We start from the raw sequence: 23,939 nt of genomic DNA, 5'->3' as shown, positions 1-23,939 counted from the left end.
TCACCCCAGTTGCAACATGGGGAGAGTTCCAAACCAAACGCTGACCAGCTCTTCCGCTGAACTCCAGATAAGACGCAACGCTTGGAGTCGGCTCCTTCGATAGCCTTTCAAAGCGATCTGATTTACGTGCTCTCAGCAAAGTCAGTGGGGAGGAGAAAGCATGCCCCCCTTTGAGAGACATCTTTGGGATCAGGGTGTTATACCTGATACTGGTTAGGGGGTCAGAGGTCCAGTTTCCTAAAACGGTAGCCTATAACCACCTGGCATAAGTTTTTCCCAGCATGGCCCAACACCTGTAACAGGCAAGGGACCCTCCGAAGAAGAGTTGGTTTTGACACCCCTTTTTCCTACCTCTTTTCCAGTCTCAAAGCAGCATGCAATCCCCTCCCCCACAACAGACACCTTGTAGGTGAGGTTGAGAAAATTCTGAGAGAACTGTGACTGGCCCAAGGATACCCAGAAGGCTTCATGGGGAGCAGGAGCGGGAATCGAACCCGGTCGTCCAGATTAGAGCCTGCCAGCTACTGCACGACACTGGCGGCATCTCCCACCGACGGCTGAGCTGAAGATGCCAGAACCTGCTTGCCTTCACCCACCAGCTACTTTGTTGTTTCATGGCACTCTACCTGTTTGTCTGTTGCCTGATGCTTACACCTGAACCTTTTCTTTAATCTTTACAATTAAGGCTGTTGCTTCTGCTGGGGTATTCTACTGTGTGAGTGAGAGCCGAGACCCAGTTGTGGTCAACCTATTGGAAGGAGATTTATTCCAAGGCCCCCGGTCAGGGGACGGCATCCTCGCAGGGATGCGGGTCGGTCAGAAATCCCCACCTTTGACACAGTGATGAAATGAAGACAATCAACTAGACGTGGTTATCTCTGGATATAAACACTACACATGTGTTGTGCTGCAAACGAGAGGCAGCACAAAGTCAAATAAGCTGGAAAATAATTCGGGGATAAACTCCCCCACAAAAATTGCGCGAAGTGGAGATGCTGAGTTAGAAGGGCTACTTGGAAACAGGGGATATTATTGCCGCTGACTGAAACCAGTGGGTCTGGTCTCAAGGTGGAGAAGAACAGAATATAGCAGCTGGCATTGCTGCAATACTGGGTGGCTTCAACTGCCTTCAAACTGCTTGGGCAAATGTGGGCTTGGATCAGCCTGTATCGAAGCAGGACTCCTGGGCAGCACCGGCGGCCGTGTGGGAGGAGCAGGTGGCCGGAGAACCAACTCCAAACGTCACGCCTTCGGGCCGTGTTGCTCCGAGCCAGCCCCGGGACCTGGCGGAGATGCAGACATGGTGGCGCCAACTGGGAACACTGACCGCCCAATACTTTTAAGTGCAGCACTCGCGCAAACGGCCAGCTGCCCCCACCCACGGCTGAACACGGTGTTCAAAAGGGCGCCTTGGCTGGAAGGCGCAGAAGGAAGTCAGAGGCCTGCCAGGCTGCACATAAAGGCCCCTGGGTGTGGTGGGGGGCGCCAGGGGCCACGTGGGGGGCTGCTGCGTTCAAGCAGTGCTGGCCACGGACGAGGGTGGCGTCTGTGGGTCTTGCAGGGATGTCCCTGTGTGTCCCCCGCCCGGCCAGACCCTACTCGGGAGGAAGCCCGGCGGCGGCGGCGGCGGCGCGGGGGGGCGAGGGGCCGGGGTCCCGGGCGGGGTCGGGGGCCTGGTCGGCCAGGCGGCGCTGGAGCAGGGCGGGCATGAGGCGGACGTAGGCGGCCATCAGGCGGTGGTTGGAGCGCAGCAGCTTCCCCGCGCAGCAGTCCAGGCACGACTCCTGCAGAGACACGACAGGCACGTGGGCGGGCGGGCGGGAGGAGCGGGAGGAGCGGGAGGGGGAGCCCCAGCCCCAGCCCCCCCCCGCGGGCCCCCTCCTGCTGCTGGGTCTCACCTCCCGGCGGGAGAGGGCGCGGTGGCCGAGGTCGCAGGCGCAGCGCTGGAAGCAGGACTCGGTCAGGCGGTTGTAGGCCAGCAGGAAGTCCCGCAGCTGCAACGAGACAACGCCGCACGTGCGCGCGCGCGCGTCACTCAGCGCCCCCCTCCCCTCAAGCGGGCGCGCGCGCACGCCCCCACTGCTCCCCCCGCCCGCCCCCGCCCCCCCGGGGCTCACGCTGCGCAGTTGCTGGGTCTCTTCCGCCGCCGCCGCCGGCAGCTCCATCGGGGCCCTCCGCCACTTCCGGTCCGGCCGCCGTGGCTCGTGACGCGGCTTCCGGCACCCCCGCCCCGCCCCCTCCGCCGGATCTGAGGCCCCCAGGCTCCGGGACGGGCCCGGCGGCGGCGGCGGCGGCGGCAGGTGAGCGCGGCAGGTGAGGCAGGCCAGGTCAGGTGAGGCGGGCGGGCGGGCGGGGGCGGCCCGGAGAGGAGGAGGGGGGAGGCGGCGGGGGGGGGGGGCGCAGGGCCGGGGCGGAGACGTGGCCTTGGCGCGGGGCCAGCGGGCGAGGGCGGTGGCGGGAGGCCGCCTGTCTGTCTGTCTGTCTGCCGGGGGGGGGGTCTGGAGCCGGGGCGGGGGGAGGGTCCTTGGAAGCGCCGGCGCGGGGGGGGGCAGGCAGGCAGGCAGGCCGGGAGGGAGCACCTGCGGGAGGGGAGGGGGTGCTGTGCCCTGGCCCCTCCCCCCGGCCCTTTGGCTCCTCCCCCTCTCTGGCCTTGCTCAGCATCCCGGGGTGGGGTGGGGAGGGGAGGGGCCTCCCTGGCCGCCGGCAGGTGTTCCAACAGGTGTTGTGCAGCTGGCCCCGGGGGGGGGGTGGAGGCTTCGCTGAGCGACGGGTGGGGTGGGGGGCTTGGCGGGCTATGCGAGGGGAGGGGCAGCCGGGAGCAGGGGGGACTGTGGCCGGGGGGACCCGCGCCTGCCGTGGCCCTCCTGGGGACCCTCCTCGGGGCTTTCCGGGGGGGAGGACAGGCAGGGCTGCTGCTGCCGCCGGTCGCCCCCCCCCCCCCGCTCAGGCCGGCCCGGCCCCGGTGAGACCCGCTCGCCAAGGGAGCCCGGCGGCCAGCTGCGGCCCCCCTTCTTGCGCCTCCCTCCCCCCCCCCGCGCTGCTGCCGCTGCCCATCATGTCCCGCTACCCGCCTGCCTGGGCAGGGAGGGGCAGGAGGAGGCGGGCCTCGCCTGGGCAGGGCTGGCACACCTGGCTCACCTGGCAGCACTGCGTGGCCCTGCCTGCCCTCCAGGCACGGAGGCTGTTTGACTTGGTGTGGCCTGCTGCTCTCCTGGGGAGTGCGCTGCACACACACACACACACTCACACACACACACCCCCTCCCTCCTGGGCTGCAGTTGGCTCAGAAGTGCCCCCGCCCCCCCCCCCCGCACTGCCAGGCCCCCTGGGTGTCCATTTTGGTGCCCGCTGAGGATTTTGCTTCTTGATAAGTTAGGCCCAAAATCCAGCTCTCCTGCGCTTGGGCCCTTGGTGGGCGGCTGTTCCAGAGGGCAGCTGCGGTGGGGCAGCCGGCATCTGGCCAAGTGGGCTTTGCTTCTTCAATGCTTCTTACCAGTGCCCCCCCCCCCCCCACACACACACACACACCTTGTTGGCTTCAGAAGTGCTTCCAGGCTCAAGCTGTGGCGAGAGTCACTCCGGCTCCACAGTCCAAGCTGAGCGCTGGCCGGGGGGAGGGGGCTCCGTCCTGGTGGGCACGGGCGGGCGGTGGGTTGGCTCTCGGGCCATCTTTGCACTTTTCCCAGGGGTTGGTTGTGGGGGGGGGTCTTGGGAGAGGGAGGGGGTTGGGTTGGGTTGGGTTGGCCTGGCCACAGTTTCCTCACAGGGCTTGTGCCTGGCTCAGGTGCTCCTGGGTAATGCTGCCTGCATCCTGTCCTCGTAGAAGGGGAGAGCTGGTCCTTCGCAGTGTGCGCTTCTGGCTGTCCTGAGTGCGGCTGCCCCTTGGCAGGAATCTCCGGGGCCGGGGGCAGTCCTGTTTGGCTCCATTGGTTACATGCTTAAAGGCTGCCACTCAGAGGCTGGGGCAGGGGACAGAGGTATTGTCGAAGGCTTTCACGGCTGGAATCACTGGGTAGCTGGTTGTGGGTTTCTCCTGATTGCTGTGGCTGGGCATGTTCCGGGTAGTTGCTGGGCAACATGGGCCATGGCAGTGCCCGAAACCCCACAACACCCTACAGATGACGATCGCCTTGGACGCGACTTTGTGGAAGGAGGGAGAGAGGCTGGCACGAAGGTGCCAGGACTCAAGGGAGCCGCTCGAGGTGCCTTCCATGACAGGGGATGTAAACGTTTCTCGGAATATTTTTGGGAGTAGCGGATCAGAATTCTGGCAAGGAAATCTGAGATACATGCCGCGGTGACTTCCTTTGTCAGACAAGCGCAAGCGCGTATCTGTGCGGTGCACTTGAGTGATGGCAGGGCAGCAGGGGCTGCTGTGTGGGAAATGGGACAGGCACAGCGCACGCCAAAGCAGGAGCCCCAGGGGATTAGGGCTGGCGGCGCTCTGGTGAAGTGCTCGCCAGCCGCGGCAGCTTCAGGATAGTTTGAGCACTGGAAGCAGCCGGCCCATGGGCGCGGATCCCACCGGTGGCGTAGGGCTGTGGCAGAACCGGGAGGGTGAGTGAAGCCGCAGCCGGGCGCTGAGCATCGCTTGTTTGTGTGGACTGTTCTGCCTTTTGGCCCCCCCAAAGGGGACCCAGAGTGGCTACTATATTGTTCCCTTCTCCTGCCTTTATCATCACAACAACAACTTTGGAGAGGTAGGTTAGGTTGGATGCATGTGACTGGCCTCCAGGTCAACTCCAGAAACCAAGTTTGAGCAGACATTAAAAAGCTGCAGCAGCCTGAGTGTGTCCGAAGAGGCAGGGCAGGCTGGCTGGCAGAGGCCCCTGGTAATAGCCATCCCCGCGAGGGTCGCCGCTAAGGAATAGGCGCGAGACGCTGGAGGAGGTTTCCCATCTGGTGTGGGAGAGCGGTCAGCAACAGGAAGCGCTGGGATTCTCGCGGATCCTGGACAACTCTGCCCCTGTGCTGGTCTCTGGCACCTTTATTAGGGTTTGGCCATTGGCTGTGGCGCAAAGGAGGTAGGTAGGGAGATGAGCTGGAGATCCGTGAGACCTGGAGGATCATCATGTGATGCATGATCTCACCTGGCTACGCAAGGCGAGCTGCTAAGCTGTCTGAGCCTAATTCCTCACCTGGGGCAAGACCATTGTCCCTATACCGTGACTGGAGCCAGACAGTGCTCATGACCCGCGGACTCCAGGGGGATGAGGAGTGGGGGCGCGGTGCGACTCAGAAGGCTTGCACCGTGAGGGTCCTGCTGGGCGTCCCAACGTTTCTACTCATGGCGCTTCAGCAGTTGGGTCAGCAGTGACATTATTACACCACCGGGCCACGAGGTCGTCGGGCTGGCATCTTGCTTTGAGGTCAGAGTGCAACGGAAGCTACTCCAGTGGGCGCGCCTGCAGAGAGGGGTCACGTCCTCCGCACTCCCTCCTGGCTCCCAATCATTATCAGCCTGTGGTATTTCTCTATCAGCTGGAGCCTCTGCCAGCTCTTCCAGCCGGCAATTTTGTAGAGGGGCTCTCAGACGCCTGTGGTGAGCTCACTTTGGAGGCACGGATCCCAGTGGCCAGGTCATGGCAGAGGCAGGTATCTCCTGTGCTGAGTGTAGAGGGAAGAAAGCCGGGTTTGGTAGTTGGGGAAGGGGGGCAGAATTAACTTGTTTCTCCTGCAGCGGTGCTAAACCTGTCTAGCCTCCAGTCCTCGCAATAACCTGGAGCCTCGGGTAGAGCTGCTAGCTGGCTCCTGCTTGGATGCCTACCTGTCAAACGCCACAGTGCCCACCTGCCAGCTGGCATGAAGGTTCTGCCTTTGTCAGGAACTGCTTCCCTTTGGTCACTCCCTTTCAGGCCACTGGAACTGCACTCACTCTGGCTCATAGGACTCCTCTGCAGCATCAGCTTCGGAAGTCCTACGTAAGGACTCATTGTGGGATGTCTTTTCAAAATGTTTTTTTCCCACCTGGTTCCCCTGCAGAGTGTGGCTGGTCCTGAGCCAGCGTAAAAAAGCCAACGCTTAGGCAGCCGCGGCAGTGGTGCAGTTTTCTCCGCATGTATGCGGAGCCTCGGGTGGGACGAATCACAGCAGGCTTCCTCTCCCAGGGAGGCAGTGGCCTCCCGGCGCCCAAACCCAGGGAGGTAGGGTGAGGGTGGGGCGAGCAGCCCGCCTCCCGCGTGCAGTCCTCGCTTTGGAACTCCCTCCCCCTGTGGGATTGCGTTTTCTGGCTTCTGCCCAGTGGAGTGACCCAGTTCCCAGCCCCAGAGACCGTGAGGTAGGCTTCTGGAGGTGGGCGTTTCCAGGAACTGGGAGGGAACCTGTCCAGGTTCCATTATGTTTGCTGGCTTCCCAGCGTGCAGGGGAAAACACGACTGGATTTCCACAAACATAATTTCGGCAAAAATAAACAGATTACACAAAATGAGAAACTGGACTGAGGTGCACGCTTGATTGGTTTGTAGAATGTGCACAGAATCCGGGATTTTTGGCCGCGTGTGGATTTAGATAACTTGTGTGGAAAAAATGTCAAAGGACTGTTTTTATCCTGGGTCGGTGAATTCTAGCCCTAAGAACATAAGAATAAGCTTCAGCTGGACTGTGACTCAGAGTCCATCTAGTCCATAGCTCTCTGCTACCTCGCAGTGGGCTTCTCCAAATTGTGTTTTTTGGGAGCTCCACCTGCAGGAGGGTGAAAGCAATGGCCTCTCTGCTGCTGCTGCTGCCCCCGCAGGCATTTTCGCTAAGGCATTTGCAGTCTGGAGATCTGAGATTCAACTTCCATAAATCTGTCCAAGCCCCTGATCCAGGAGGAGAGGTGGGGGGAAGGGAACACGGGCAAATGTCGGCTGGCCCCAACTCTGAGCCTCGACTGTGGAAGGGAATTCATTCCATCTGGGCTCCGAAGCACGCCTCTATTCCAAAGCTACAAATGGAAAATGTATCATCGAAGGCTTCTCAAGCAGCTGGATTCAACTGGCTCCTGGTGGGTTTCTCCCGGGGCTGCGTGGGTCATGGGGTCTGGTGGATCTTGTTCCCTAGGGTTTTGCCTGCATCTGTGGCCGGGTCGCATCTTCTAGAGGGGTATCACGGAGAGAGAAGTCTGTTACACCCTCTGTCACAGATGGAAACACCAGTGACGAATGACCCCGCCTCTGAGTGGCTTTTGACCCTCCCAGTGTGGCAAAGAGGAGGGGGACTCTGACCTCGTGGTGCCTGCAAACCTCGGGAAGAGAAGTCACGGGCTGGGCATCCCGGTGGAAGTTCATCAGTCATCCCAGGGAAGTAAATATCATTTCAAAGCACGTACCGCTTGTTGTGTAACATCAAAATGTGTCCCGGGGTTTCTTCTCATTGCTTGTTTTATTTGCTCTCCTCCCCTTTCAGTGGTGACAGATGAATGTTAGCATCCCTCCAAACAAACCAGTCAGAGGCAGCTTTTAAGTAGCAAGAATGTTCGTGAGGCATCGTGAGCAGCGGGGCAGGGTTGCGTTAGCTAACGTTATGGGGATGATCACCTCAGATTGCCCCAGCATATCTGTGGGGCAGGCATATCTGGCTCCTCCTGAAGCTTCCCTGAGGAACTAGGAAAAGCTCAGCCGAGTTTTGTGGTGGCAAGAATCCAGAGCCAGGGGTCTGCAACTGGCAGGGGGCTGATGGGAATTATGAGCACCTGGAGAGCCGCGAGGTTGCAGACACACACCTGAACTGGACAATGGGGTAATTGAAATAAAGAGCATGAAGAGCTCACCGAGTGCGAGCCAACAATGCATGGCGCCAGCGCAGGCTGTTCCTGTAAGCATTGCAGGTTGTCCTTCTGGCGAGGGCTGCCAGGCAGGCAGGCATGGCGAGGGGGTTGCAGCTGGGGCTGGGTCAGCTGATGGTGTCACTTGGAAAGGCAGAGCTGGGGCTGGGGTTCGGCCGCCATTCCCAGTCCCCCCCCCGCTGGCCTCAGAGGGCTGTTCATTCCTCAGTTGTGGAGGACCGCTATCACCTGTCCTGGACCCATCTTGTGTGTGTGGGGAGGCAGGGGAGGGGCTTTCAGGCTTGAGCCCTGCCGCTTTCTCCCAGTGGCTGCTGCAGTGCATAGCCATCAGGGTACTCCAGAGTATTTCCCTCCAGACAAGAATTGCGTACCCTTTGTGTCAGAAACGCACAGGCCTGGCAGGAAACAATAGATGAAATGCTTGGGTGGTCGGGAGGGATATGGGCCTACTTCTAGGTAGCGCTTTCGCCCATGGTGACCTCTGTGAATGAATGTCCTGCAAATTTCCCAGCCCATCGCCATTTGTTGGGTCCAGCTGCTTTGCAGATCAAGCATTAACACCACATATGCCTGCATTATTCCATGTGATGATGTATGCACAGATGTAAAGTCAGACATAACACCGAAAGTTGAAGAGTGGAAATTTAAAGGGCATCACTATTGTGTGATGGATAGATCAGCACATCAACCATAATCTGCCTTTATGGTAAAACGCATAAACAGAATTGGAGGTTGGACAAGGTATATTAACTTATAGAGGAGAGGCTGTGGTTTATTAAGACAACTCTTTAAATCATAACAGAGTATGAGATGGAGAGAGGTATAGAGGAGAATATGGATGTCAACTGGACTGCTTTATATTTGCTCAATAAGTCTGTTGAATAAGTAGTATTGCATTATATTGTTACTATTTTTTTTAATGTGGTATTATATGTAAGAGGTCAGGGGAACCGGCTGGCTGGTAATCCGTCCGCCATGCTCGCTTAAACCGGCTATGCCGCTGGCGCATGCTTTATGCAAACAGTGCAGCAAATTTCACGAAAACAGCTAAAAAAAACAAGGCAAAACCAGCTGGGAGCCTAATACCACAAACCAAAACGCTAAAACCAAAGGCAACAATTATTGAGGGTTCCTTCAGAGTATCGCAAAAAAATTCCAAATAAAATAGCTTCCCCATTATTCCTCGCTTCTGTCCCTCTCCACCAGTGCTCAGGGTTCCACGCGAAACCCTTTGGCCAGCTCCCAGGGGGAACAGCGCACCTCCATTCCCATGGGAGGCAGGCATGCCTCACCCAAGCAAGAGCACTGACTCCCCAATGCCTGAAGGGCAGAAGTCGGCGCCGCCTTTAACGAATCGACCGCCTCGCGCTCAAAGAGCAGGCAAGGGAGAGCTAGCTCCGCAGACGATCCCACCACCCGCCGGGAGACATCCCAGATCGGCCGGCAGGGCCAGATACAGGACGCCGGGTTCCTCAAGCAGAGAACCCATTTCTACTCTTGAATTACATAGACATAGATTTCATATAATTTTGTGTGCCAGGTTATACATTTTATGTTGTTAAATTAGCTTAAACCAGTTTAAGGTTTATAGCAAGGTGAGCTTTGAATTGCTTCAATTTTCCCCACAATTTTTGTTCTTTTATTAAAAAAAAAAAGAAAGCAGAGGTTTTTCCACGCAATTTCAGCATTGAAAGTTTACATGTTCAAAGGGAAGGACCAAAATAGTGACCAGTAAAACAAAAGAAGGCGAAAGGGCAGTTCTTGTTTGTTTAAAAGATTTATATCCCACCTGTGGGGATCCTGGCCGATCCAATTGCTTTGGCATAAAATTGGATCTAAGCCTCAACAGGGTTCACAAAATATGAAATCTGTTTGTTTTGAACACCTGATCCCTTAGTGATATTTCAGGTGTTGAAAACACTTCCCTTATTTAGTTAGAAGCAATGATTGTTTCTGGAGGGCTGGCATCTTCAGAGGATCTGATGAAGCAAGTGGAGAAAATGACAGCCCATCAGATCCCCTGAAGATGCCAGCCAGATGCAGGTGAAATGTCCAGAAAATGTTACCAGGATACCATACAGCCTGGAAAGCCCACAGTGCCCCAGTGACTTGGTCAGCCGAGGCCTCGAAGAGCTCCTCACTCATTCTGTCTTGGGAATCTGGGCAAGAATTTCAAAGGATGGATAATAATTTCATTGTCGGCTTTCACGCCGGACCACTTGTCATGTCTCAAGAAACAGGAGTCGAGGAACAAACATAGTACTTATTCCATAGCTGCTACTCACACATAGCTTAAAAATCACTCTGCAGCTGTGCTCAATATAACACACTTACTAATTACCAATTACAGTGCAACAGCTGCAGACTCTTAAAACCATACAATACATTGGCACCCCTTCCCCCAACTCCTGTAATAATCTGTGGGATTCTCTTTCGCTATCGCCCCAGCTCCCGCTTCTGGCTCCTGAGTCTGTGTTTGTTCCTGGTTCTGCAAAACAATTGACCTTTGTTTCCTTTATCCTGCATCTCCTCATTCATACCTACTTCAGGTTCTCGACAATTGACTATTTATTGCTTTCCTCATCCTGCAGCTCCATATCTGCCCCTTAATCTCTAGATTCCCTCAAGGACCTGGGGTTCCTGATTCACTGTTGACCTGGCACTTCTTCCTTACTTGGTCAACATGTTCGCGGATCACCTGCCCTTCTTCAGTTTCCACCCTATAAGATTAAGTGGCCCCTGGCTGGCCTCAATGCTGGGACCAACATGACCTTGCTCCATAATTTCGACATACACCGTGGTCATCCCTATCAAATGTCCGAGGTGCTTTCAACACTTGGTCTTCTTTTCAAGGACTATCAATAACTGAATCGGGATGCATTCGTCCAGCAACGCCGGAAGTTTCCGATTCATTAGCAACTCAGCAGGACTCCTCCCGTGGCTGTGCACGTGTTATGTGCTGTGTTAACAAAAAATTCGCCAACCTAACGGTGCCAACTCTACTATTCGCCGCAATGCATCCTTTGTTGCACGCACTATCCTTTCTGCCTGCCCATTCAGAGTCGGATGAAAGGGCAAGGGGCCGAGGTAAATCTGGCGACAACACCATTAGCCAGGAATACTTCAAATTCTTAGATACAAACGCTGTCCCATTATCCCATACCACCGTGACCGAGGCTATGCTGCAAATAACTTACGCAGTGCCCCACTACTGCTTGTGATGTCATTGACATACGGCACTACTTCAGCCATTTGGAATATGAATCCACTACAATGAGAAACACCTGGCCCTGGAAAGGCCCTGCAAAATCAATAATATGTACCCTTGACTACTCGTCTTTTGTGGACTCCATTGATAGGTAGGTTCGAGGTGGGCAGGTCATGCTATTCGACACTCCCCTGCACCTGGCCACCCATTTCGAGTTTCTGGCTATCCATCTTTGGCCAACAGCACCACGGCCAATGCCTTCATTCTCACTTACACCGGTGGGTGCCCTACATGCAAGGCCCCCAGCACCCCAATCCTTAAAGCTGCTGGGATCACTACTCTATTTCCCACAGTAAGCACCCCTTTGTGGACGGATATCCGTGGCCGCCTCATTCCAAATGGTCTAAATTTTCCTCTTAACTTACCCAATGGCTAACCCTTCCATGCCCAATTCAAGACTCGGCAAGCACTGGGTCCTTAGCTGACCTCTTCACATTTTCTGTCGCTTTGCACTGAGGCTCTGATAATGATTCCAACATCAAACCTTCCAAAAGTGGGAGTGATCTTCCTCCTCCCTCGGTAATTCGGCACTCAACGCTACTCATATGCCCACTTCCTACTGGTGCTGTAAGACATAATCATATGCATTCAGAAACATTGCCCACCGCATATCTCTAGGGGACACAGGTGTCTGCTTCCTGAGGAAAATAATCCCAACAGCGCTTATGGTCTGTAACGTCGGTTTCATACACGAATCATGAAACTTCTTAACTCCCAGCCACTATTACTGCTCTTATCTATTTGCGCGATAATTACGCCTCCGGGCCAGACAACGCCCCACGCGCACTGGAGCCCCGTGATATCCCTCCAATTGATGGCTCAACACTGCCCAACTCCACACGGGAGGCATCGCATCGCCAAAATCAATGGCTTCCTCCTCATCAATGAACCAATACACTGACAACAATCTTTTGATCTCGGAATGCTCATGTTGACTTGTCCACTGCCACACTGCCCGCCATTCAACAAACGGTGCAGTGGCTCTGCCACTGTGGCCTTATGCTTTAAGAATGAATGGTAAAAAATTTAGCAATCCCAAAATGCCTGTAGCTCTTGCTTTGACTGTGGTGCTGGGGCATCCTGATGGCCCTCACCTTTGCTGATGTCGGGTGATTCCCTTGCATCTACCATGTATCCAAAACTCTACTTCCTATGCTTACTCCAAACACGACATTTCGACACGCGAACCCTACATCTGAGAAGCACTGCAGTACTTTCCCCGCATCTCAGCGTCATCAGTTCTCACAGTTGCAATCTACCATCGTTAAGACATCATCGTACGCATGACTCGCAAGTTTCTAATATTTCTTCCATCAAACTCTGGAATATCCCAGAGCTATCTGTACCGTACGCTTTACCTGAATGCCCCTGTGAGTCACTATAGTCTGGGCTTCTGCAGTGGCATCATCCACTTCCAGCTGTTGGCATGCCTGCGCCAGATCTAATTTGCAAAACCTTTCCCCGCTGCTAACAACTGACTGACAACTGGCACTGGCACGGATGTTTCTGCAATGCCTTGTTAATTGTGCACTTCTATAATGTGCTAATAAATGCGACATCCCCATTGGCCTTCAGGGGGTCACAATTGGAGTTTCCCACTTTGCATTTACCACTGGCTCCAATATTCCCTGTTCCAATAACCCATCTAGTTCTGCATCCACTTTAGAGCTAGCAAAATGGAATATCATGGATTTTAGACGCATTGGGGGTACTGAAGGATCAAGATATTAATGATATAGATGGACCCTTATACTGCCCCAGTCCCCAGCAAACACACTCTTACCTCTTTTCCAGCACCTCCCATGTTAACTTGCTAACCTCAGCGAATTCCAGTAATTGCAATTCCCAACCTCCCAAACCAGTCCAACCCCAAGAGGCTCGCCCGGCCTTCCATCACATACAATTTCAAAACATCCATCAAACATATATGATATTTACATGGACATTACACATGCCAACCACATAAATTCCTATGTCCTTGATAATCCGTAAGTGGTAAGTCACAAGATTGAATGTCCAACTAAATTCTGTGGGTAAATAAGGTTTTATAAGTGTCCTATGAAATCATGGAGAATGCTGACCAGAATCACTTCCATCACAATAAGGGACATCCTGATCTTCACAGTCACCGACAACTTACGCCTCGAATTCGTGGTTGTAATGTGGTTAATTACATCAGCTGCGTAAACACTATCACATCAGTTCATGTGGGGTTGGCTGTAAGCCAGCTGCTATTAGACAGCAAGGTATCCACAGAGTGTGGCAGATGAGCCGTGAACATGTCTTCTTGGCCCTGATGCCTTTTTTTCGCACACTCTCCCAATAAGGCCCCAACGCAACAGAAACATTGTGCCTCTTTAAATTTACACCTTCTCTCCTCTTCATAAACGCACCACAACTCACATTTCAGGAACATTCTGTTGTGGTGGTCTTCCCATCTCATTGCACCATGCTGCAGTCTCTGGAATTTCACCATTACCCGGGTCTACAGTCCCACTGCCAGCTGTTTGCAATCTCTGTGGGTTCTGGCTTGTCGCGCACCTCCCAAGTAGAGAGGCTGCAGCAAATTCAAAATTCAAGGCTTTGGTATGTCGCTTGAAAAGTCAAGTCTGCTCCTTTGCCAGCAGCAACTTTTGCAATGGTGCCTCTCTCAGGCCACAGACCAGAGACGATCCCTTAACATTTCTTCCAAATTGAAATTACATTGTTGTGCTAACCGGGCCGCAAGACTGCAACATAATCTGCAAATGCTTTCAGTCCCTCCTGATCACGTTTATAAAAACACTGCCTTGGCTATTTCTGACGGTTGGGAATGAAATGGTTCCTTAATGCAGTCAGTATTTCTGTGCTGCTTATGCCCTCATGCTATCATGAGATGCAGGTCAAACACCTCTTCACCACAGAGGGTCAAAACACGCTCTTTTCCTTTTCTGGGTCTGTTATGCCATTTGCCAAAGATAAATTCCAATCGCCCTCATAACTCTGCCACTCAAAGGAAACTCCACCAGTTGTTCCAGCTGCCCTTGAAAGGCCATAATTTACTCACAGTCCTTGTCTTCACAAAACTTGCTAGACTCGGTCATGTTTATCCTCGTCGCCAATTGTCATGTCTCAAGAAACAGGAGTCGGAGGAACAAAACATAGTACTTTATTCCATAGCTGCTAATTCAATAATATTAGTTAACACTCTGCATTGTGCCTAACATAACACACTTACTAATTACTCACCATTATGCAACAGCTGCAGACTCTTAAACCATACAATATATTAGTTAGTTAGCTAATAAGGAAACAGTTCTAGCAGCATTCTCTCCTGATCGTTTCATTTGTGGTTGGCATCTTCAGAGGATTCAAGATCCTCTGAGATGCCAGCCACATAACCCTGGAAGATGCTAAAACACAGATGCAGGCGAAACGTCAGGAGAGAATGCTGCTAGAACACTGCCATACAGCCCGGAAACCACACAGCACCCAAATAATTTCATTCTTCATTTTGCAAGATAAATGCTTCCTCTCTGCTTTTTCTAATTCTTTCCTTGCATTTTTGGAGTAGCTGGATGGGGGGGGGGAGATGGGGGGAGGGAGGGGCTTCCTGGCACTTGGGCTGCCTGCCCTGCCTCCCACCCATCTATGGCCAGGCAGAGTGACTAGGAGGGGTGCCCCTGCTGTCTTGGAGTAGGGTGGGTGAGCCTCCCCTTCCCCTGCTTCTATTTGTCCTGTGCCTCTGGGGCAGGAGGGCCTTTGAGGAGCTTTGTCGGGTGGGGGTGGGAGGAGGGGCTGGGCACTTCAAGCGCGAGGGGGGGGTTGGCCCAGGGTAGTGAAGGGTCTCCTCCTTTCTGCCTCTGTGACTGGTGAGCATGACTGACCGGCTGATGAGCAAAGCGGCCACCATGGAGATCCCCATCCACGGCAACGGAGACTCCAGGCGGCTCCAGGAGGATGACGGGCTGGAGCAGGTAAAAGGGCAGGCAGTAAAAGGGCAGCAGGCGGGGGCAGGCTGGGCCGGGAGCCAGATGGGTCTGGGCAGCTGGGAGAGCGGGAGAACTCTGGCCTCGCTGGCTCACCTGTTGCTGGAAGCAAAGCTGCAGCGCCCCATCCGAGGGCTCTGGCCACAGCTAAGTCCGAGCAGGCAGCTGGCTGGGCTGCCCCCAACCCCCCTAGCAGCATCTGTGTTAAGAGGACTGGCTGGGGGGCGGGGAGGCGGAGGAAGACTCCCTCCCTGCCTGAGCCCCTGAGAGCCTCTGAAGCTGGTCCGATTCCAGAGGAGGCAGCCCGGCCTTTCACCTGGTTCTTCGCCACTTCTCCCCAGGACCTGCAGCAGGTGATGGTGTCGGGGCCCAACCTGAACGAGACCAGCATCGTGTCTGGGGGCTACGGAGGCACGGCGGAGGGCATCATTCCCACCAGCTCCATCAAAGGTCAGAGTCCAGGAGGACCACGTATGCCACTGCAAGCTGCAGGAAGATTCTTTGCCTCCTGATCAGCCTCTCGCATGTCTGTCTCCCAGCCCTCCCTTCTGATAAATCCTCGGACCAGCCAAGGGGGCTACAGGTCGCCGGGCTCTGCCAGGAGTGACCTGAGCGGCTGCACAGCCCCAGTGGAAGGAAGCTGCCCAGCTAGCCGAGTGCTCGGCCCGGGGCCCTGTTGCCCAGCTGGTCCGTGCGGCTGTCACCTCATGCCCCTTGCTCGTCCATTCTGGCTCACTCACCTCCCTCCCCTGTGTCACCTGGCACCCTCTCCATGGCTCCCCTCCCGCTCTCCACACCCCCCCCTGGTGTCCTGCCCCCCGGCGGCCCCCTTCATTTCAGGGTCTCTTCTTCCATCTCACCCACCCCAAGGACCACTCATCTCCCCAGTCCTGCCTGCCAGCCAGATAGCTGTGCCAGGGTTGCTGTCACTGGCCAAGCTTCAGGTACCATTCTAAGCGGGGCGTGGAAGGAGAGACGGCTTGTTTAGGCCTGGTCACCACATCGGGGTGGGGTGGGGCAGGGAATTCTCTGTGGGCCTTGCTTTCCATTCTTCTGTCCTTCCCAGCCAGAGCAGGGGGGTTGGGGCTGTGAGCGCTCGTGTTTGGACCCCCCTCCCCATGTGAATTCCAGGCTCCACTTGTTCTACTCCCAGCCAGGCTCCTGATCGATGCAGGAGGCTGGGATCGCTGTAGAGAAGTTCGATGTGGTCAAGAAGTGGGGGGCATCAACACGCATAAGGTGCGCTTTTCCTGTACGTGGGTGGGCTACGAGGAAGCCTCATGGCTCAAGGTAGCCTGCTCTGCCTGCTCAGCCCACCTCCCCCACCCCCCAGTGCACGAAGCAGTTGCTCTCGAGCTGCTAATGTGGCTCGCTGCACTTCCTGACCTGAGCTGGAGACGAGATCGAGCTGTTGCGGGACACTAAGCTTAGTACGAAGGCCTCGCCTGGCTGGCCCCTCACTCAGCCACCTCTTTGGCTACAGCCTGGTCCAGACCCAGCACGCCCTGGCAGACGCCTTCTCCGACCTCAGCCAGAAGTCCCCGGAGCTCCAGGTGCGCGCCGTCCCCTGACACTGGGGGACTTGGTGGGTCTCCCGGGGGGCCCGGAGGCAGAGTGGCCGAGTCCTCCCTCCTGCCCCTCTGCTTACCTGTCTGACAGGGAGGGTGTGTGTGTGTGTGTGGCTTGTCTGGCACCCTTGGCCCTCTGCCCCCCCCCACTCCGTAACACCTTCCAGGAGCAGTGCCCAGGTTGATTGTAGTGATTGGAGGGGGGTCGCTGGGGGTCAGTAAGGCAGGGCCGACCAACCCCTGTGCTGGAGGTTGACATGCAACTATTACAAGGAGGGTGGGGGTGGAGCAGACTAGGCGGTTGAGGCATTTCCTGCTCCTCCCCCCCCCCTTTTCCTTCAGCAGTTCACCCCCCCACCCCTTCCAAGTTCCCCGTCTCTTTTTGACAAGAGCTGAGCGCTTAGTGGTTTGGCAGAGGAGACCGAGGGCTGTGAGGAGGCGTTGGGAGACGGGCCCGAGACCGCAGCGCTCTGCTTTTGAGCGGTGACCCTGCCACACGCCCACATCTTGACTGCACTGGCCGGGGGTTTCCGTCAGACAGGAAGGTTGGCTTCCTCTGGAACTCCTCCTTCAGCTCAAGAGTCCTCTCCGCATCTTGAAACAGTGTCCAGTGGGGACTCTACCAGACAAGCTTCTGCCTGGAGGCCTCTGAGTGGTGGGCAGGGAGGGAAGCGGGGCCAGGAGCCCTCACAAGCCACTCATCTGGCCTGTTCTGGGAGGCCTGGCACTGGAACTCAGTGGTTGCCTGGCCACAAGGGCTCGGACCCCTCCTCCTCCTCCTCCCCCCTTTGGTCTCATCCCCTCTTGAAGCCCCCTGGGCTTTTCCACCATCGCTGGCATCGTTTCCTTTTGTCTGCTCTACACCTATTTCCCAACCGTTCCATTTCATTTTCCCTCCCTTTGTAATAATTCCTCGCATGGGGTCCGCCCTTTCCAGCCAGTGGGTTGGCCTTTTCATTGAGCCATCCACAAGATTTCTTCCAATCTCGGTCTCAGCCAGTTGAGCCTGAGATGAAGATTTGGGCTGCGAGGGCCTCGTGCTCCATTCTCAAGCAGGTGGGACTGGCTCAAACGCCAGACACTGAGTCCCTCCTTTTAACCTGTGTATGCTCCACTAGGAATGTTCCAATATGACGCTTCGCTTTGTCAGCGTCATTGCTCTCTTGCCTGGCTTCAGGGAGGCCTCCTGGAGCTCTTCGGGCCCGGCTCTCACCACCATCCCTGAATCTTGGCTGCTGCCGTGATGTCTCACCCCGGCCTCCTCCAGTTCCAAATAATCATGAACTAATTAAGTAGCAATTCAGCCCTGATACTGATCCTTGTGGGATGTCACAAGCTTACGGTTCCCTCACACCAAGTGGTAGAACTTCCTGTTTATTCCTACTTCCTGCTGTCTGAATCCACAAGATTAGTCCACCTCTTATCCCCTGATTGCCCAGCTGATTCGGGAGTCTTTGGTGAGGCCCTTTGGCAAAAGCCCTCTGGCACCCCAGGCAGAGGCCGTCTCCTACCCAATCGCCCTCCGTCCCTGCTCTTCTTCACCCGCCTCAAGGACCCCAAGGGCTGCCCTCCGCAGAAGCCCTTGGACTGGTTTCCCCTCGGCGAAGTGGCTCCTCCAGAGGAACTGCGCGGTAGATGCTAGACCTGCCTGACCCTCAAGAAGTTTCTGGGCTCCCCTCTGGCACCTCCGGGGTGGTGTTTTCTATTTTCCAGTCATCCAGAATCGAGGCTGATTTTAGCAGCAAGTTACATATTGTTAGTAGGTGAATAAGTTCGTATTTGAGTGAGAACCTCCAAGTGGATCTCATCACAAACTGAACAGTTTTCGGTTTGACTATCAGCCATCAAATTGACTCTATTCTTCAGACTCTCTTCCCAGTGACTCCAGGATAGGTAGCAGAAGGAGAGTTTGGATTTACACCCCACCTTTCTCTCCTGTAGGAAGTCTCAAGGTAGGTTTGCAAACTGCTTTTCCCTTCCTCTCCCCACAACAGACCCCTTGTGAGGCTGAGAAAGTCCTGAGAGAACTAGGTCTGGCCCAAGGTCACCCAGGAGGCTTCATGTGTAGGAGCACGGAAACAAATCTAGGTCACCAAATAAGAGTCTGCTGCTCATGTGGAGGAGTGGGGAATCAAACCCGGTTCACCAGATTAGAATCTACCTGCTCTTAGCCGCTACACCATGCTGGCTGGTACGCGTTCCACATCTTGTGCAGATACTGAGTTCTTCTTCTCTGCTCCATTAAGCAAGCCGTTCGTTCCTTGGTCACCCAAAGGCGCAACACATCCCTAGCTGGTTTCCTGCAGATGTAAAGAAATGCTCACTATTTGTCTTTATGTCTGTGGCCATTCCTTCCTCCGATTGTCTGGTTCCTTGCCTTCTTGTTTGCCTGTGTATCTTTTGCCAGAACAGACTGCTCTTTTCTGTCCAGTTGGGTAAACCTTCCACTCCATTTGCTCACGTTATTTATAGGTAGCCTTTCTCACACGGACTCCAGGCGGACCGTCACTCTGAACAATTAACAAAACAGGACATTCAGCACTAATGTGTTAGGATAGGAGAAGCATTCTTAATGATCAAGTATCCCACTACTGAAAGACTTTCTGCCCCCAACCTCAGAGAGGTTTCCTCAAGATGGGAGGAATTTGGTTCATCAGGCAATGGAGGGGCTTCGTGGTGTAGTGGTTAAGAGCGATGGACTCTAATCTGGAGAACCGGGTTTGATTCTCACTCCCCTCCAAGATGAGCTGCAGAGTCTTATCTGGTGGAACCAGATGCAGCTTCCGTGACTCCTACATTCCTGCTGGGTGACCTTGGTGCCAGAAGTCATGCTCCTTCTCCTAATTCTCTCAGCCCCACCTGCCTCTGGCCAAGGTGTCTGTTGTGGGGAGAGGAAGGGAAAGGAGCTTGTCAGCGGCCTTGAATTTCCTTACAGGAGGGAAAAGAGGAGGGGGGTAGAATTCCACAGGGATTATTTCCACCGTCCTCAGCCTGATGCCCTCCAGCCGCGAGACCCTGGGCTCTCCGTGGCGGGAGAGGAACTCTCAGCCCAGAAGTTGGCAGTTCTGGCTGGTTCCTGAAGGTCTTGCCCACAGTTGTAGCTCACAGCTCCGTGCGTCAAACGTGTTACTCCGCCATCTCAAATGAGCAGGCAGGGGCTGGACTGTGGAAAACAAAAAATTCTCATTGATATCTCCAAGCTGACATCACAAAGCAACGCCTAGAACTCTTCCCGTACCTGCTTATCAACAAGGTGCGCACTTGGGACATTTCTCCTGCAAATAATGTGCAAATAATGACTGCCTTTTTAAAAAAAGAGGCAGGGCTGACTGTTTAAAGCTTCTGTGATCTGGGGGTGGGGCTGGGGGTCTTGGAAGCATTCGAGTGGGACGATTGCTTATCTCATTTCCAAGGAGAGAGTTGAAACAGTGAGCTTGAAATCCTCGTGCTGACATATAAAATCTATATGAATGATTATTTTTCTATAACAACTAAAACTTAAATATGAAATGGTTGGTTACAATAGCAAATATAGTGATGTAGATAGATATAACTTTATATATATATATATATATATATATATATATATATATATATATATATATATATATATATATATATATATATATATATATATATATATATATATATATATATATATATATAACACGTGTGTGTGTGTGTGTGTGTATGTATATATATATATATATATATATATATATATACACATACTTAAATGTTATTTTAAATTGCAGACTCCCCTTTTGAAGTTCTTTGACCAATTGCACTTGGCCCCTAGCTGGCAATGAGTCAGCCCAGTTGCCTTCAGTTCTTCTCCTGGAGGAGTTACCTGGTTCTCAGTCTGAACTCCAGATTCTGAGCCAACACCTCCCCAGTAGTCTGGGCGAAGGTGCTCGGCATCCTGTTCCATATGGCCTGCTTAGCTGACAGAAAAAACTCTGGTCCGGCTCGCTGAAATCAAAGTTTCTTGCAAACCAAGTGAATTATTATTTTAATTCTCAAGCCAGCCAGTTACTACAAGACGACGCATGTGCGCACAGTTCCTGTCCTGTGGGAGAGACAATGGTACACCACACGGCGCTTGCAGGACACTGGCCAGACTCGGTCCCTCTCCAGCCCCTACTGCAAGGCTGGTTATGCCCAAGGTGCGGCAGAAAGCTCCCTTGCCTGAAACTCTGCAAAATCTTGTACCAAGGATGTTAGTGAGTCATCCTCGATCTCACACAGCAGCATGGTCTCTGCGATCTTTTCTTGCGAATCCTGACACTTCCCTGCCAGACGTCCTTTGTCCGTGGGCCCTTCCGGGCTTTCTGCCAGGGCCTGCCTTCTCGCCCTGCTCTCCTCTGGTGTCCTGTGCTTACTACCAGGCCAAGTATTCGGTTGAGATATCACCTGCAGCTCCTTTCCTGATCCCCAGACACAGCAGCAGGCTCTAGTGGTAGATTCACTCTTCATAGGGAGTTAGCAGCTGCCTCCCACCAGCTTGAACGGGGGTTGGGAGGTTTGCAGGAAGCTTCGGGAATGCAGATCCAACAGAAGGAGTTCCAGAACCAAACAGCCCCCATCAAAAAAGACCCTCCATTTTGCACCTGTTCCAGAAGGGCAGAGAAGGGGCCGCCCTATGCTGCTATCCCACTGAATCCAACCGCACCCCGCAACCCCACCCAAAGCACAGCAAGGCACAGCCTAGTATGGTGTGTGGGTGTGTCCTGTGATCCTCCTGCTGAGCCTGAAACTTGGCCTTGGTTTTGCATGGAAGATGAAATGCCTGCAAAATGCGGCTGGTGCAAAGTCAGAGGGTGGGCCTCTTCTGCCCCCCCCCCCCGCAGAAGCTGAGGATGGAACGGGCGAGCTCACGTGCACCACTGTTGACGTGGGGAGGTTTCGTGGGACGCAGCAGCCTGAACAGCTTGGGGGCTGGCCTCCTGCAGAAGGCCTGTGGAGTCAGGGGTGAGGGGTCTTAGGGAAAGGGGCTCTTTCTGGGCATCTCCCAACCAACCCCCCTCCCCTTGGCTCCCCTCTCTCACAGGAGGAGTTTGGGTACAACGCAGAAACCCAGAAGTTGCTCTGCAAGAACGGAGAGACGCTCCTGGGGGCTGTCAACTTCTTCGTGTCCAGCATCAACACCCTGGTCAACAAGACCATGGAGGACACCCTCATGACGGTCAAGCACTACGAGGCGGCCAGGTGGGGCCCTGCCGGGCCAGGCTTTTTAGGGGGGGCACCAGCTGGGACTGGCAGGAATACAAGACCTCCCTCTCTCCCTCACTCGCCTGCTCCTCTGCCCCCCCCCCCTCATCCCACAGGCTGGAGTACGATGCCTACCGCACAGACCTGGAGGAACTGAGACTCGGGGTTCACAGGGGATGCACCCTTCTGCACCGCTTTGGACGCCAGCTAACCCCAGCCCACCTCCGCCAAGTATGATTGAAGGCTGCGGAAGTGGCCGACGCGGTCATCAAGCTGAAGTTCCTGGAGGGAGAACAAGGCAGGGCGGTGGTGCGGGTGGGGGAGCGGCTGCTCACCCCCACACCTCCCAGGAGCACCCTTTGCCCCCCGCCAGCAAGCTGGGTGGGGCTGCAGTAGGAGGCGGCTGGACTTCTCCTGTGGGGATGTGGGTTGCCCAGCGAGGAGGGTGGGGCCTCCGGCTGACCGGCTCCCTCCCTCCCCCCCCCAGGTGAAGGTGATGCACAAGCAGCTGCTGCTCTTCCACAACGCCATCTCCGCCTACTTCGCCGGCAACCAGCAGCAGCTGGAGCAGAGCCTGCGGCAGTTCAGCGTCAAGCTGAAGAGCCCGGCGCCTGGCCAAGCCCTCCTGGCTGGAGAGAGCAGTGAACCTGAGCTCCCTCGGCCATGCTCCCCCCCCTGCCCTCTGCTCCAAGGGACTCCAAGGACTCTTGACCTGCCGGGACCAGCAGGGGATCTCCTCCCCCACCTCCTAGCTGAGGGCCTGTACTCCACCTGCCCCCCCTGCTGTGGCCCTCCCTCGCTTTTTTTCTAAGCACTGGTTTAGCGGAGTGCTCCAAGGGGCGCTTCCTGGAGAAAGGCACTGCCTCCTCCGCTCCAGGAGGCCTGGGCAGCCTCCCCCCACACCCCCCCCCGCCGTTCAAAGACATTTCCAGCCCTCCCTCAGCCAGGACTGGGGGGGGGGGGGGCCTGGCAGAAGAGCCTCCCCGCCCCCTTCCTGGCCAGAATCTGGCAGGGGGTGGGAGAGGTCCTGTTTCTTCCCACTGTTCTGCCCTGCAGCGGGGGGGGGAGGGGGCTCTGGCTGAGGGCTGGAGAAGGCCTTCGTAGGTCTTCATTTGCTGCTATTTGGGGGGGGGGGGGGGGGGTGGGTGTGTGAGGAGCCTGGAGCGCCCTGGGACTATGGACCGAGCTCCAGCCAGACCCTGCCCGGGGGCCGAGGGGCTCTGGGAGGGATCAAGGCCAGTAGCCCCCTCTGACGTTCCTGAGGGGGGTGGGAACTGCTGCGTGGGGGAGGGTCCAGCTCCTCTTCCTGCCCAGTGAAGCCCCCCCCCCCAATGCCTACTACAGTCTGTAAAGATTCCAGAATAAACGGTACGAAGCAGAGATGGCTGTTGTCCTGGGGGGGGGGGGGCAGTTGCCTTCACGCCGCCCTGTTTTCTGGAGGGGGTGGGGTGGGTGGGAAGGCTTGCTGCTGGGAGGCCCTGGGGGTGGGGGCTCTTCTGACAACATGCATCATGAACCGGGATTTCTGCCTTCAGCCTGCTGCCGCCGCCTGCCTGCCTGCCTGCCGGGGTGGGTGGCTGAGGAGAGGAAGTTCTCCCTGGACGGTGACCGTGACCTGGGGGGGGGGCTTGCAGAGGCGTCGCTACAAGGGGGAGGGGGTGCATGTTGCACTGGGCACGTGCCTGGGGGGTGCAAAAATTCAGCTTCATTTGTGGGTTTTTTATTTTTAAGTGTTTTTTTCAATTTTTGGACTGCAAGGGGGGGCAGTTTTTAGGCTAGCAGCACCAAAATTTCAGGGATTTTATGTGGGACTTTCCAAGTTAGGTGAGGTTTGGTTCAGGGGGTCCAAAGTTATGGGGGTACCCCAAAAGGGGTGCCCCATCCCCCATTGTTTCCAATGGGAGCTAATAAGAGCTGGACCTTTGAGGGTCCATAACTTTGGACCCGCTGAACCAAAGTTCTGCAATCCTGGGTGGTATCATAAGGAGAGTCTCCTAAAGATACCCTGAAAGTTTGGTGTTGCTAGCTTAACAATTGCACCCCTGACAGCGGGGGGGGGGGGGCACTAATCTTTTGCACCAGGCTCCATTTCCCCTTACTACGCCTCTCGGGGCTTGTCACCCTCCCCCCCCCAAGCAGAGCCCACTGACCCCCCCAGA

At 55.3% G+C, this 23,939-nt stretch overlaps 2 protein-coding genes across 2 annotated transcripts; one reads left to right on the top strand and one right to left on the bottom strand.

Moving 5' to 3' along the window:
* Positions 1-737: 737 nt before the first annotated feature.
* Positions 738-2,295, bottom strand: TIMM10B (translocase of inner mitochondrial membrane 10B). The gene is made up of 3 exons (XM_048495257.1): positions 2,118-2,295; positions 1,899-1,994; positions 738-1,784 (listed from the first exon to the last, which is right to left on the bottom strand). Exons 1-3 carry the CDS (start codon positions 2,163-2,165, stop codon positions 1,596-1,598), a joined length of 333 nt encoding a protein of 110 aa, XP_048351214.1. The 5' UTR covers positions 2,166-2,295; the 3' UTR covers positions 738-1,595.
* On the top strand, positions 2,127-23,158 carry ARFIP2 (ADP ribosylation factor interacting protein 2). Its single transcript, XM_048494000.1, is given in 12 exon segments — positions 2,127-2,300; positions 10,124-10,133; positions 14,886-14,989; positions 15,343-15,451; positions 15,842-15,945; positions 16,133-16,291; positions 16,374-16,441; positions 16,443-16,554; positions 21,620-21,777; positions 21,897-22,083; positions 22,268-22,396; positions 22,398-23,158. Coding segments are annotated over 10 exon segments (1,260 nt in total). The 5' UTR covers positions 2,127-2,300; positions 10,124-10,133; positions 14,886-14,890; the 3' UTR covers positions 22,533-23,158.
* The last annotated feature ends 781 nt before the right edge of the window (positions 23,159-23,939 follow it).

Source organism: Sphaerodactylus townsendi, linkage group LG04 (assembly GCF_021028975.2).
Source record: "Sphaerodactylus townsendi isolate TG3544 linkage group LG04, MPM_Stown_v2.3, whole genome shotgun sequence".
Taxonomy (NCBI): Eukaryota; Metazoa; Chordata; class Lepidosauria; order Squamata; family Sphaerodactylidae; genus Sphaerodactylus; species Sphaerodactylus townsendi.
The sequence above is the reverse complement of the archived record's forward strand: the minus strand, read 5'-3'. Positions and strand labels throughout refer to the sequence as shown.

Bases quoted from the DNA above. Each gene is read 5' to 3' on its own strand.
- TIMM10B (XM_048495257.1), bottom strand. From the start codon at position 2,165: ATGGAGCTGCCGGCGGCGGCGGCGGAAGAGACCCAGCAACTGCGCAGC. The intron at 1,995-2,117 runs GTGAGCCCCGGG...GTCTCGTTGCAG, and splicing joins AGACCCAGCAACTGCGCAGC to CTGCGGGACTTCCTGCTGGC. The intron at 1,785-1,898 runs GTGAGACCCAGC...GTGTCTCTGCAG, and splicing joins GCGCCCTCTCCCGCCGGGAG to GAGTCGTGCCTGGACTGCTG.